A 13,332-nucleotide genomic window follows, 5' to 3' on the forward strand; every position below is an offset into this window, starting at 1 on the left:
GGAAGATACCAGTGTGGGGCAGGAGGTATAGAAATGCACCCTAATGTGAATTTGTTAGGTTGGGAGCCCTAAGCTCCTTGCTGGTATCGTCTGCTATTGGAGATGAGGGTCTGAATTAGAGCAGCTGGGTTAAACACACATACACACACACCAATCCGACTGGCCTGGTCTGCTAGTTCTCTTAATGTGGATGGTCTTCTTTGGGTCTACCCTTAGCATGACTCCCTGCCCTGACTCCTCTGCTCTGTGCTGTGCCCGTGTGCTGGCAGATGGTTAACAGCCAATTCTCTGGTGGTTTTCTGCATTACAAACACTTTGAATCCAAGCTACTCACCTGACTTGCAGAATTCCTGGAAACAGCAGTTGGCTGTCTCAGAGCTGGCATAAGCTGGCAATAGTGCCCATCCTCCCCCCCCCACCCCTCACCGAGTCCCTTCATGGAAAGACAACACACGTTTCTAGACTGGGTAGGGGTGGTATGTGGTATGGATTTTAATAGTTTGTTGGGGTTTTTTTTTTAGTATTACAATATATTCTTTTTTTAAAAGGTGCAAGTAAAAAATGAATTTTTTTTTACATGAGCCTCATTTTGTCATCTGAGGCAGCTGATGAGAGCAGCAGCCTTGGTACCTTTGGTAGAGGTCCCCGGGGAAAAGTGGCAGCACCCCAGTTCACAAAGGGATGGAGAGCCCTTCCCCATCCACATGGACAATCTCTCTCTCTCTCTCTCTCTCTCACTCACACACACACACACACACACACACACACACTTCCCTAGACATCCCTTGTGGTGGGGGAGGGTTGGAGAATGCTGCTGCCGAGAGGGTTATATTAGGTTTTGACTGAATTTTACACTGGACACAAAATTAGCTAGAGGGAAAGAAAAAAAAAAAGGATCCGCAGGTGGCAAAAAGTGGGCCCCTGTCCCCCCCGCTAGAGAACACAAGACCAAAGAACTCAGCCACAGTCTCAATCACTTAACCTAAGGGACTGATCCTGCACAGACCCTGCCTGCTGAGCGACTGCAACGGTCCACGGCGCTGCTGGGACCTGGTGGCAGCGGCATCGTAACATCAGAGCCACTGGCCAAATCGAGGAAATAATAAATAGGGAAGAAAACAATGTTTGAGGGGTGGGCAGGAAGAAAGTTGGGTTCTGGAACAATATACTGTCCTCTGTAAACAGGTAAACCAAACTGCTTTTCTGAAGAGCCAATGTGTCTTGAACAGCCTCATACTCATCTTTCTTGGTTCATACCGGGTCCTCCATCGTACATGGGAATGCCAGGATGTGGATGTGTCTGATGGACGGAAGCAGAACCTTCCCCTGTTCCCTGGGAAGGCTCAGCATGGCCAGCCTGGGGAGAGGACCTTAAGAGTTCCTAACCCGCCCTCTCCACCCCAGAGCCTGCTCCTGGCAGTAGGAAGATTTGTTGTGCAGATAGGGGGAAAATGCAGCTCTCAGCAGATGTTCTTCCTAGAAACCATCTTGCCCTCACCTGGATCTCAGGTGGCCGCTTCACACCTGTGCCAGCCAGGTATACACTTGCTCATATCCCTCCTGGCGGAACACGCCTGCCTGCCCCGCTTGCACCACCAATGCACGTGCTGGGCTCACCTTGTGCACTTTCCACACATGCACGCAGCTACTATGGTCTCGCCCCAGGAATCTCACATAGGGAAAGAGAAGACGGGCAGCTGATGAGTAGGTCCAGCCCGGCAGACTTGTCTGCAGGTACTGACCCTAAGCCAGGCAGGGGATTGGATGAGAAATAGAAAGGGGGAGGGGCAGAAAGGCCAGGAGGCTCAGGCAGCTCACCTCATAGAAGAAGAGATGATGGTCAATGGAAAGTAAGACCTTGCTAGGATTGACCTCGCCTCCTTCCATGTAGAAAAACCACTCTTGTACATACATCAGCCCACATGCTACGACCACAGCCGGCGTGGAAGGTAGCAGTCGACAGCAGAGCCAGAATGGACTCCCACAAATCAGGGTGAAGCACCAGAGCTGGTGAAAGCCTCCTCTGTCTTGACTTCCTCCTCCTCTTGTCTTCCTCTCTTGACTCCTTCAGGCAGAGATCGCCCCCAAGGAAGTGAGCTCTCCTCCATTTTCATCTCTCCAGTGTCCTCAATCTGTCCTCTTTCCCCCCAACCTTCCCCCCCACACCAGTCCAAACGCCTCCTTGGAAGGCCAAGGCACACCCTGGCCCTCAGGACCACATAGAACCAGCACACATAATCTACAGACCGCAGAGTGGCTTTGCCAGGGAGCCGGTATTAGAGAAGGGAGGGGGTGTCTGAGTGAGTAACATGAAGTGGTAGCCCTGGGGCTCACTCCTGAGCATCTCAGGGATGTCCTCTGATGAGGGGCCGACTGAGCACCCAGGGTGACAGGGGGTGTTCACAGCCTTGCTGTAGGATAGTCAGGTGGTATAGAGAGTAGCTACAGGATCCTCAGGGGCCAGAGCATGAGGTGTGGTGATGGAGGAGGTTTCTCAGGCCCCTTTCCCGTCCAGATTCCCCTCGTACCTGGCAGTGAGCGGAAGTCCTGGAAACCCAAGGGTGAGTTTTGTGAGCATGTGTTGGTAGATAGGAAGGAAGTGACTGAGGGAAGGAGGAGAGGCTGGAGGGCTTGCTCTGGAGGAAACAGGCCTTGAGGCTCTGTCCTGATGGCTTTGGTCCCTCATTGTCTTGTCAATGCTCCCGTTCCTGGCACACACCAGGAACTGATCTAGCTAGCATGCCTAATGCTTCTTCTGTTTCCCTTCAAGAGGAGCATCTGTGTCCAGATATGGTGCTCACAGAGCCTCTTCTGGAGGGATGGGGGCCTCGCTTCTCTTCTCTTGCCCCTCAGGTCCATGTCGGTCACTTTCCTGTCCCCCTAGAGCTGAGGACAAGCCCCACAGACATCTGCTGTCTTGACCTAGAAGTTCTTCACCCACTTGGCTGCCCGGTCGCCCGGCATAAGGGATAGTGCCATCTCTGCATAGATCACCTAGCCAGAGGCCAGGACCTGCCAGGGCCATCCAAGCCAACCTCAGAATGACCCCTGGGTGCCCAGAGACTGGAAAATAATAATAATAATGTGCAGGGAGGTAAGAGACATCCCTTCAGGTGAAGTGTGGAGAAACACCCGGTCCAGCCACACACAGCCCCCCAGGACCCAGCCCATGGCTCCAAACCCAGCACCAGATTATTTCAAGTCACCACCTCCTCCACTCAGCTCCCCCACCGGCCCGGCCCAGCCCTCGGGTCAATAGTGTAGCCTGTTTCTTCCTCGCTCACGGGTGACCTCCGGCGCCTGGCTCACGGATCGCTTGCGGTTGCGCTTGAACTTGCTTAAGTCCTTCTCAAAAACCTCCCCGGAACGCAGGGCCGACACCAGGTCATCAAATTCGCCTCCCTCCTCCAGCGTGTTCCCAGCCAGGACCTTCCTCTGCCGCTGCCATCGCTCCCGTTCCCGCTGCTCCTTCAGCTGCAGGGGTGCGGTGGGGGGTGGGAGATGAGTCATCATCCCACACTCCCACGGTAGAGACCCTGTCCCCCATTCAGACCCACCTCCCCCCTCATCCCGCCCCAGCCTCACTCACCATGACCTCCATTCGTGCCCGCCTCTCCTCCTCTTCTTTCTTCCTCCTCATGGCCTCCAGATCCTGCCGGGCCTCCAAGAAGGCCTGCAGGAAGGTGTCGAAGATGCCGAAGAATTCATCTGGCTGCATCTTGCTCTCCTGTTCCCCGAAGTGCACCAATGCCTTGGCAAACTGTACAGAGAACAGGAACAAGGTAGTGGAGAATCATCCAATACGGTGGAACTGCCGTTAACTGGCTTCCAGCCAGAGCAGAGCCCAGTCCTAAGCCTGAGATGAAAGGATCAGAGGGTCTGTTACTAAAGCATAGGCTGAACTAAGGAAGCCTTGGGCTGATTGCTGAGTTGGTGGGCTGGAGCTGATTGACAGTCCCCCTTGGAGCTTAGGAAACTTTCTAAAGTCAGAAACTGCCTGATCAGGACTCAAAAGGTCCCCCTGAAGTGGTCTAGTCATTGGGTTACTTACTTATCCCGTTATGCTTCAGCTTGCTTGCCTGAAAAATGCAGGTAAATAAATGTCATAGGATTACTGTTGAACTCAGATAAGTCGATGGGCATAAAGGCCTAGCTCTATTCCTATGTGCCAGGCATTGTGCAGACTTTCACTGAGAGCTCTAATTCTCTAAGGCCTCTCTAATTCAACCCACAAGATGTTGCTAAGAAAGATGTTATGACACAAGGCATAGTCCTTGGACCAGCCACTGGTGAACCATTTTGGAGCTTGATAGAAATTCTGGAACTCTGGCCCCACCTAGCCCTCCTGAATTTAAAAAAAAATGTACCTAATAAAAAGATGACTGTGTATGGAGGTATAACCACCAAAACCAAAACTGAGCTGAAGAGATAGGATTGGTCCCCAGCTCTGTCATTTACATCTGGACATTCTTGGGCAAGTAATTTCGCACCCTGCTGTTCATAGGGATTGAATGAGATTAACTTCCTATCCATAAGGTAGACAGTGAGTGAGACAAATCCTCTGAACACTTAATGTGGTGCCCAACACCTAAGACATCTTCACAGTGGGTGGTTATCGTGGCTTGTCTTGTAGGGGTGATGGAGTTAAATCCAAGGCTCTGAGGGGCAGGGGGGTGGGGATCAGTGAGGAGCAAAGTCAGAGGTGGGGCCTAAGCCCCTCCTACCTTATCCCTGGCCTCATTTAACTGGTCCTCCAGCTCTGAGAAGCTAAAGCTGGACACAGTGATGAAATCGCTCATGACGGGGACAAACTTGTCATTGGGCTCCCGTACTTGATGTCTCTGATATTCTAGTTCCTGAGGAAGAAGAGGAAAGAGCTGCTAGATGGATACGGGCTGAGAATGTTGGGAATTCAGAGGCCACACACACCCCCAGCCCCCGTCATCTACAAGATGCTCAAGAGGCAACACTCAAGCTCACAGTGCTAAGGTGGCAAAAGACTCTGAGTTGTCCACCAAGCCACCTGTCTGTGTCCTTCTCTTCCCCACCTCTGCCAGCTTCCATTGTCTAGGAGATGGTTGGGAGATCTCACAAAATGGCAGGCTCAGGTCCACCCCAGGCCTAGGAGAGCCAAGTCTGCAGTGGGACACCATCTCAGCTGGCTGGTACACAAGTTAAGGGGACGCCTCAGCTCCCAGCTGCTGATCATGTCACTGGACCACTGACCATTCTTCTCAGTAGTACTTTGCAGGACAGTCCAATGGGAAATTTGGAAATAGTGTCCCTTCTTCCACTACCCTTGATGGCCACCAGGGGCTCTGCCCATATTTAACCTCTATCTGAGTCCATTCTCCCGGCAGCCTCCCCTCCCTCATGGTAAACATGGGAAAGGTCTGTGGTTCCTCAGGGTGAGGGACAGAGAATTGAAGATCCCCCAGCTACTGGGCAGCCTAGAGGCCAGGGAGAGATGAACGGAGAAGCCACTGGAGCAGGAAACACGGTGCTTCTGTCTGAATATTTTTACCCCAGCTTCTGGTGTTGATCTCCTCACCCACAAGGTGAAGAGTTTGGGGGACACAGGATTAGAGGGTGGCAGGGCCAGCAGGCCACAGCCCTCATGAAGGGAACGAGCGCCCTTAGGAAGAGGCTCTGGGATGTTTGCTTGCTCTTGACACCCTGTGAGGACAGAGTGAGGAGGCGTGGGCCCCCACTGGACAGGGAAGCTTCTAGCATCTCGATGTTGCCCTTCCCAGCCTCCAGAACTAAGAGAAGTATGTCTTGTTTATAAGACATTTGGCTAATTGACTTGTCATGGCGGCTGGAACTGTCTGAGACACCCAAGGCTCCGATCACAGGGTCGTCCTCAGATTCTGCACTGGCTTGGGAAGGATGCCTGCCCTACTACCACCTCCCTGAGCCACCTCTCAACTTCCCCAGCCACTAGAATCAGATTGACCCATGCAGCAGACTAAGGGCACATTCCATGTTATGGCCAGGTAAAGGCATTCCATGAGAGGAAGCTGCCTCAGATGGATGTCTTCCCTGCTTAGTGTCAGAACATAAGCTCTAAGCAATCCAATCACCCCCTCCCAAGGGCTGTGCCCACTGTGTTGGATTCTTCCGGCACAGCAGCCAGGAGCCTTAGTTCTCACCGATGCATCAGGTCCCTGCCTGCCTCGGCTCATTCCCAGCCCCCCTGTCATTCCCAGCCGTGGCAGTCTGCGCATCTTCTTCACCCATCGAATCTTAACAATGTACTCACCACCTCCACAGCTCGCAAGCCTTTCTTGAGGTTGCTCACCTCCTTCTCCAGCTCTGCCAGGCTGTTGGGGAGACGGAAGAGGGAAAGTTGATCATCAGCTTTGGCTGGAAGAAGCCGAACAGTTATTCTGCGCTAGCTCCCAGAGTTCCCTATCAGGGTTAAGTTCCACTTACCCGCTGCGGAGACTGGATTAATCATATCGGCATTCTTTCTAAATTACTGTTTTCTGGAAATACCTTGGAGGAGAGGGCAGTTTAAAGTACAATGGCCTGAGGGGCTGGCAGATCTGGGCCCTGGGGCTGCTTAAGCCACTCCTATGAGGGAAGCCTGGTAAATCCCTTCCCTCCATGCCCATAAGTGCTTCTGTAGAAGAACAGGGGGAAGTGTTTTGTTTCTCCAGATTCTTCTCAGGTCAGAACTGCTGTGTAGTATATCAGAAGGCTTCAAAAACCTGGCCGCTAGCTTAGATTGATTTTTATTACCACCAGGTAAACGTATTGGCTCTCAGCAGGGCGATTTGGTTTCTAGGTGCTGCCCAAGTTCATGTAAGGAAAACCTAATGCTCAAATTCATGTTAATGATCTTTGGTGGTGGAGCCCTGGGAGATAACTAGGAGTCATGAGGTCACCAGGGTGTGGTGCCTGCAATGGTATTAGTGGTTTCCCTGCTCTGTCCTGCCCTGCCAGTACCTTCCATCCTGGTATACCCAAGCAGAGCAGATCCAGGTGCCAATTCCACACCTGCCTTGGACTTCCAATCCTCAGGAGTCATCAAACTCTATTGTTGCTTTTAAATATAAATTACCTAATCTGTGACCTGACACAGCATTATCTTCAGCACAGTGACCTTTGATACCTATTAGCCATCAACGGCATTTCTGGGTCTACTGGAGAACACTATTCCCCCAGTCTGATTGCTGTAGATGCACTATAATACATAGTCCATCATAATGCATAGCCCTCACTCTTCAATGGGAGAGATGTTTTTCTGACCCAGCCCCCTCTTGCCTGTACCCCTGGCCAGGCAGTTACGCCCTAGCCAAAGCTGCTCCACCAATAACCAATGGAACACCATGTAATTCACCCCTTGGGTGAGCTCAGCAGAGTGATTATTCTGCGCTAGCTCCCAGAGTTCCCTGCTGGGGTTAAGTTCCATTCACCCACCATGGAGACTGGATTAATCATATGGGCATCCTTTCTACATCAGCATTTCCTTGAAGTGTCTCGGGAATCAGGATTTAAGAGCATACTTTGTTTTGTTCTTTCCAACGCATATACCCTCAGGGTTGAGGCACCATTCCTCAGGGCCCCTGAGGGAGGGAGATGGGTGCGTGAGAGGCTGTGGGGAGAAGGAGGTCTGGGAGGGGCGCCTCACTTGACTTTGGCGGCTTCTGAAAGATGCTGCAGCTCCGAGGGCAAGTTGAGGATGTCGGGAAAGTGCTTCTCCAGGATCATGATCAGGTAGTGGAGCAGGGAGATGTTTCTATGGATGACAATGATCCAGTCAGAGGTGAGGGGCTAAGGAACTGGGGACAGGGGACAGGAAGAAGCAAAGGTGGCATGTGAAGGGACATAAGGAGTCTCAGGGAGGGAAAGGATGAAGGAGTCACGGGGGACAGGAGAGACCCCGGAGGATGCAGATGGTCCCTACCTGTCGATGCTGGATTTGGTGTCTGCGATCTTGTTGAGGCTGGCCACCCGGAACCCATAGGCACCCCCACGCTGCCCTTTGTTCATGAAATTGCCAACGGCCAGGACCACCTCCAGCATCTGCTTTAGCCGCCTGCTGCAGGTCAGCTCCCGGGAGGCCAGCAGGATGGCTGGGGGAGGAGGGCCAGGTCACATCCCCATGCAGAATGGGCCAGCCAGCAGCCCCCTTGTACCTTAGAAGTTGTAGCAATGGTGTTTGGGAAGGGGCTGCTCAGCATCTCCAGCGTCTGCAAGTCAGAGACCCTACACACTCTCAGCAAGACCCTCTTCTTCCCCACTTCCGAGGAAGCAAACCATCTCACCAAAGGCCGGGTCAGCAGATGGCCCTTCCTCAAGGTGTGCCAGCTCTCTGAGAACTTTCTCCATCTTATCTATTATGGGGTGTGCCTGACTATTTTGCAATTCAGAATTTTATTGATTTGGGGGGGGGCAGGAAGCAAATAAAAATCCCTTGATTAAAAATGTAAGTTGTTACTGTTTATAATTATTCCCATATTTATTTCTGTCCCGCCGTTGATGGGGGTCTTAGAATTGATGAAATAAGTTATTCGGCATTCTGTTGAATATCATTTTGAAAATGTTTCTAACCTTGGGGCATTCCAGCCATTTCCCTCCAGTGTTTAACTGATCCATTGGCTAGAAATGTAAAAGCAAGGTAGACAGTACCGAAAACCTTCATTGTGCTGCGGCTTCTCCGGCCCTTCCTTAGCTACCACGTGACCATGTGAATGCGCAGAAATGAGACACGAGTTCCTCCATGAGACTTTGGCTACTAGTTCTAGAATATGCTTTTTTTTAGTATTAAATGTGGTGTCAAGAAGACAGCCAACCTCCACTCTCTGGCAGAAGCCAAATTCAAGCTTCCGTCAGATGCTGTTTACTCCTTTAAGATGAAAGGAAAACTCAGCACTGAAAGTTTGCAAAACAAGAACAAACTGCTTCACCAAAGAACTTCCAAAGCAATTTAAATGAATTAAAAGTGAAAAGGAAGGCATAAGAATGAGAAACAAGTAAGGGTTGACCAGTAGCTTCTAAGTTAAATGCATGCACAGTCTGGGCCCTAAAAGCACCATTCTTCTGAATGGGTAATTTGATTGTTCCCAGGGGTTCTAAAGTATAATGAAAATATTATGATAAATTATGGTGGGGCGGTATAATGAAATAAAATGTGGTTCTCGCTACTACATGTATCTGTAGGAATAACTCACAATCATAATATTGAACAGAAGGAGCCAGATAAAAATTACTAGCTGGGCACCGGTAGCTTAGGCCTGTAATCCTAGCTACTCAGGAGGCTAAGATCTAAGGATTGGGGTTCAAAGCCAGTCCAAGCAGGAAAGTCTGTGAGACTCTTATCCAATAAACTACTCAGAAAGCAGAAGCGGCTCTGCGACTTACATGCTAGAGCACTAGCCTTGAACACTAAGAGGCTCGGGGACAGTGCCCAGAATTAGATGAAGAGGGAACAAGGAAGGAGTATCCAGGAGGGATCAATGTTTGGAAGAAGGATGTGAAAGAAGGAGTTGGGGTCTGGAAACCTGCTTCTTCACCTGGGGGTTGACTGTACAAGGAGAGGTTCACTTTATAATGATTCATCAGGTAAAGGTTCTTACGATTTTGGTGCATGTACTTAGGATACATGCATGTCATATGTCAATCTTAAAAAAGGTTATTTGGGGAAAAAATGACTTATAGGGGCTGGGAAGGTGGCTCAGTGGTAGAGCGCTTGCTTTGCATGCATGAGGCCCTGGGTTCGATTCCTCAGCACCACAAAAGCAAAAAGAAAAAAGCCAGAAGTGGCACTGAGGCCCAAGGGGTAGAGCGCTAGCCTTGAGCTGAAGATCTGAGGGACAGCGCCCAGGCCCAGAGTTCAGGCACCACAACAGGAACCCCCCCCCCAAAAAAAATGACTTATAGACATTCCCAGCAATTTATTTGCTTGGGGGATTTGCTATTTGGGAAAAAAAAAAAAAGTCTGCAAAGGAATCTTCCTAAAAAGTGCTAACAATGTTGGCAAAACAGAAAACGACAAGAATTCATAGGAAATCAGCAGAAATGGGAAAACTCCCCTATTTGATGCTGACATTTTTAGATACATTCACAAGAGGAATCTATTCATGAATCTATTCATAAGACTATCACATTTGCGACTATGTTCCTCTCGACTATATTTAGTGAATATGTTCATAATAAGAATCCGTACACTTGGTCTACTCAGCGATGAACACATTCATAAGAATGTATTCAGAGAAATGCTCATGAATACATTCATGGAATTATCACATTTGTCTGATTTGGTGAATTAGCTTTTAGCAGCTTGACCCCAAGCCCCCCATGGAATGGTGGATGTGAATGGCTCAACACCCAGCTGGTGTAGGCTCAATCTTAACTACTTCAGAAACACTTACTGGGAGAAGTGGAAGGAGAGAGATGAACCCAAATGCCTGTACAATCCTTGGCTGCCTACCCCAGCCAAGCATATGGATCCACTTCTACAAAATACAACTTGGGTATCTCTTTGAGCGCTCAGCCATTCAGGAAGAACAGCTTTGCCAAGGCTGAGCATTCTTTACACAGCCCAGATAAGAGGACTATGGGTTTCCCCCAGCAGTTTTGCTCTACCAAACATGACTTGCTCCATGTATAGCTTGTTATTAAAGACAGACTTTAACAGAGCAACCACTGACTGGCTCTTGGGGAGAACCTGGGTGCAGCTTCCTGGGGGCAGGAAATGATCGGAAATTGAACTGTTCTGGTGGCTAAGCTAACTCTGATTCTCAGCTCCAAATACCAATGGCTCATATTTGCTCCACTGACCCAAGAGACACAAATAGTTGAGCACCCACACCTTGGCCTGAACCCCTTATCTATGCCTAAGGCTGCCAGGAGCAGGAAGAAAGAACGTTGAAGATAAAGGGTTCACCCATGGCCAGGGCAAGGAGAAACTGCCCAGTGGAGACTGGCCGCTGATGTGTTTCCTTCTCCCTGAGACCAATGATCCCAATTATCAGTTCCCCATCAGGCATCCGTCTGCCTTTAGGCCTTGCACACTCCACCCTACCCAGAATCCTCCCCCCCAAAAGGCCCAGGGATCCCCAGGTAGGGCCACTCATTGGGAGTGCTATGTGACCCTGCTGTCCAGCAGGGGGTGCTCACGCTCTGCTCGGGCACCCCCTGCCCGGCATCCTCTGGATTCAGGACAGTCTTCCTGTTCTCACCCCAAAAGAGCCTCCCAGCTTCTTGTTTCTGTCCCCTCCCCACCTCCCCCATCCCCACTGCAGGTCTGCCCATCAGTCCGCACTACCTGTCTTTCCCATAACCTCCTGTCCCTTCCTTCCTCTGCCATCCACAATCCACACGCAATTGTCCCACAGGACAAGAATGAAGGGATGGGATTGGAGGAAATGCCCTGCATCTCCAAGGGCAAAGGCCCCTTGTCCCATTTTAGGAGAAGAAGGCCATGAGGGCTGTAACAGCACCCACGCTCAGCGTGTACCTGTCACTGAATAATCCATGTCTCATCCACGGTGGCCTGTAGGGACCAGGTTTCCCTAACTCAGAAAATCGGATGTTAGCAGCCATCAACTAATGTGACTGCCTCCTTTTCAAGTAGCTCACGCTCAAGGAATGTGCCCAGGGTTCTTCTGGGAAACTCATAGCTCTCAAGTAGGTGAGGATGGCATGCCAGGCCCGGTTCTAGGAGCTAGATACGGCATTCCTATCTCATTGTTTCTATCTCACTCTGGGGGCACCGACAGACACCCCTGCCTGGGATGCCTGAATGATGTGTAGATGTGTGTCACCTGTTTGGCACATAGGCTAATCTGAATGAAAACATCTTCTAATGATAACCATTGTTTCTGATTTTGTCCTTGACTTTGTTGGGGGCTGGGGTGAGATCAAGAGTAATGAAGGAGTTTCCCTATGCGCAGATACCTCTCTACCCCAAGCCTCAGGCAGCCATCCGCCCTACCTTCCACTTTGGGTTTGGCCTCTGCCAGCCGCTCCTGGAACTTCTTCTTGAAGAACAGGGCCTGTAGTCGTTGCTGGTAGTGGTCGATCCTGTAGACGGGGTAAGAGACAGCTCCAGAGGCCTCCTGCAGCCTCCTCTTGAGCCGGCCCACTTCCCATCCCTTCCGGGTCTCCTTGACAGAACCTACCACCCCAAGCCCAACCCTAACCCTTCCTGCCAAGGTCTCTGCCCCGACCTGCTCATTTCATAGAGGAAGCGATCGGCCCTTGCCATCCGCTCGATCTCGTGCTTGTGTTCCTCGAGGAGGTCAATGTCGCTCTTCTCTGGAATGAACTTGAGGAGCTACAGGAAATTGGTGAGCAACCGGTATGAGGGTTCAATGCCTAAGAAACCTGTATTTCTCAGGGGCTCAAGATGGAGAGAAGGCAGCTGATGGGGGAGGATTGTAATCTGTGCTACACATTAAATCCGAGGTCAGTCTGGGCTACGGAGAGAGCTGGTATGGTAGCTCACATCTATAATCCCACCTACATGGGAGGTGAGGACGGGAAGATCACAGTTCAAGGGAAGCCTAGGCAAAAAGATTCACAAGACCCCTTGTCACCAATTATAGGAGGATCTTGTCCAGGCAAGCCTGGGTAAAATATGTGAGATCCTATATTTAAAAAATAGCCTGCCACTGGTGGCTCACACCTGTAATCCTAGCTACTCAGATGGCTGAGCTCTGAGGATCACAGTTCAAAGCCAGCCCAGGCAGAGAAGTCCCTGTGAGACTCTTATCTCCAATGAACCATTCAAAAGCCAGAAATGGAGCTGTGGCTCAAAGTGGTGGAGCACTAGCCTTGAGCAGAAGAGCTCAGGGATAGCACCCAGACCCTGAGTTCAAGTTCCATAACCACCAGTAATCATCATCATCATCACCATCATCACCATCATCATCATCTTCAAAGCTAAAAGGGCTGGAAACATGGATCAAGTGGTAGAGCACCTGCCTGGCAAATGCAAGGCACTGCCAACAAAGAAATCAAGCAAACAAGAAAATGATGGGGAATGGGCTTAGAAAGATACAGTCATACAGACTGGTGGATATTCAAGCTGGATGCTCTGTTTTTGAATACTTCCTCCAAAAGTTCATGCATGGAAATGTAACCCCCAATCCCATAGGCTAATGATGTCTGGAGGTGAGGCATATGGGAGGGACTTAGGATCAGATGTGGTACGACAGTGGGCCGATACCAGAAAGAAGAGAGATGCAGCTAGGACACCTGTTGCATCCTGTCCTGCGATGTCCCTGCACACACGCCATCACCAGATACCAAGCAACTTCCAAACTCTCCAGCCTCCCGAGCTGTGAGCGCCACGCGGACTTCTATCATTTATAAATTAAC

The 13,332-nt window shown here is 50.5% G+C and overlaps 1 protein-coding gene across 1 annotated transcript in view; it reads right to left on the reverse strand.

Annotated features, from left to right (window-relative positions):
- Window positions 1-468: 468 nt before the first annotated feature.
- Daam2 (dishevelled associated activator of morphogenesis 2) overlaps window positions 469-13,332 on the reverse strand; it is a 93,284-nt gene continuing 80,420 nt past the window's right edge. The window contains exons 18-25 of the mRNA XM_042683804.1: window positions 12,180-12,286; window positions 11,945-12,033; window positions 7,913-8,081; window positions 7,637-7,744; window positions 6,263-6,323; window positions 4,725-4,856; window positions 3,590-3,760; window positions 469-3,474 (exon numbers count right to left, since the gene is read on the reverse strand). Coding sequence (XP_042539738.1) covers window positions 3,253-3,474; window positions 3,590-3,760; window positions 4,725-4,856; window positions 6,263-6,323; window positions 7,637-7,744; window positions 7,913-8,081; window positions 11,945-12,033; window positions 12,180-12,286 — 1,059 coding nt within the window. The 3' untranslated portion in view covers window positions 469-3,252. The remainder of the gene's footprint in view (window positions 3,475-3,589; window positions 3,761-4,724; window positions 4,857-6,262; window positions 6,324-7,636; window positions 7,745-7,912; window positions 8,082-11,944; window positions 12,034-12,179; window positions 12,287-13,332) is intronic.

Source organism: Dipodomys spectabilis, unplaced genomic scaffold (assembly GCF_019054845.1).
Source record: "Dipodomys spectabilis isolate Male_0828 unplaced genomic scaffold, ASM1905484v1 ptg000085l, whole genome shotgun sequence".
Taxonomy (NCBI): Eukaryota; Metazoa; Chordata; class Mammalia; order Rodentia; family Heteromyidae; genus Dipodomys; species Dipodomys spectabilis.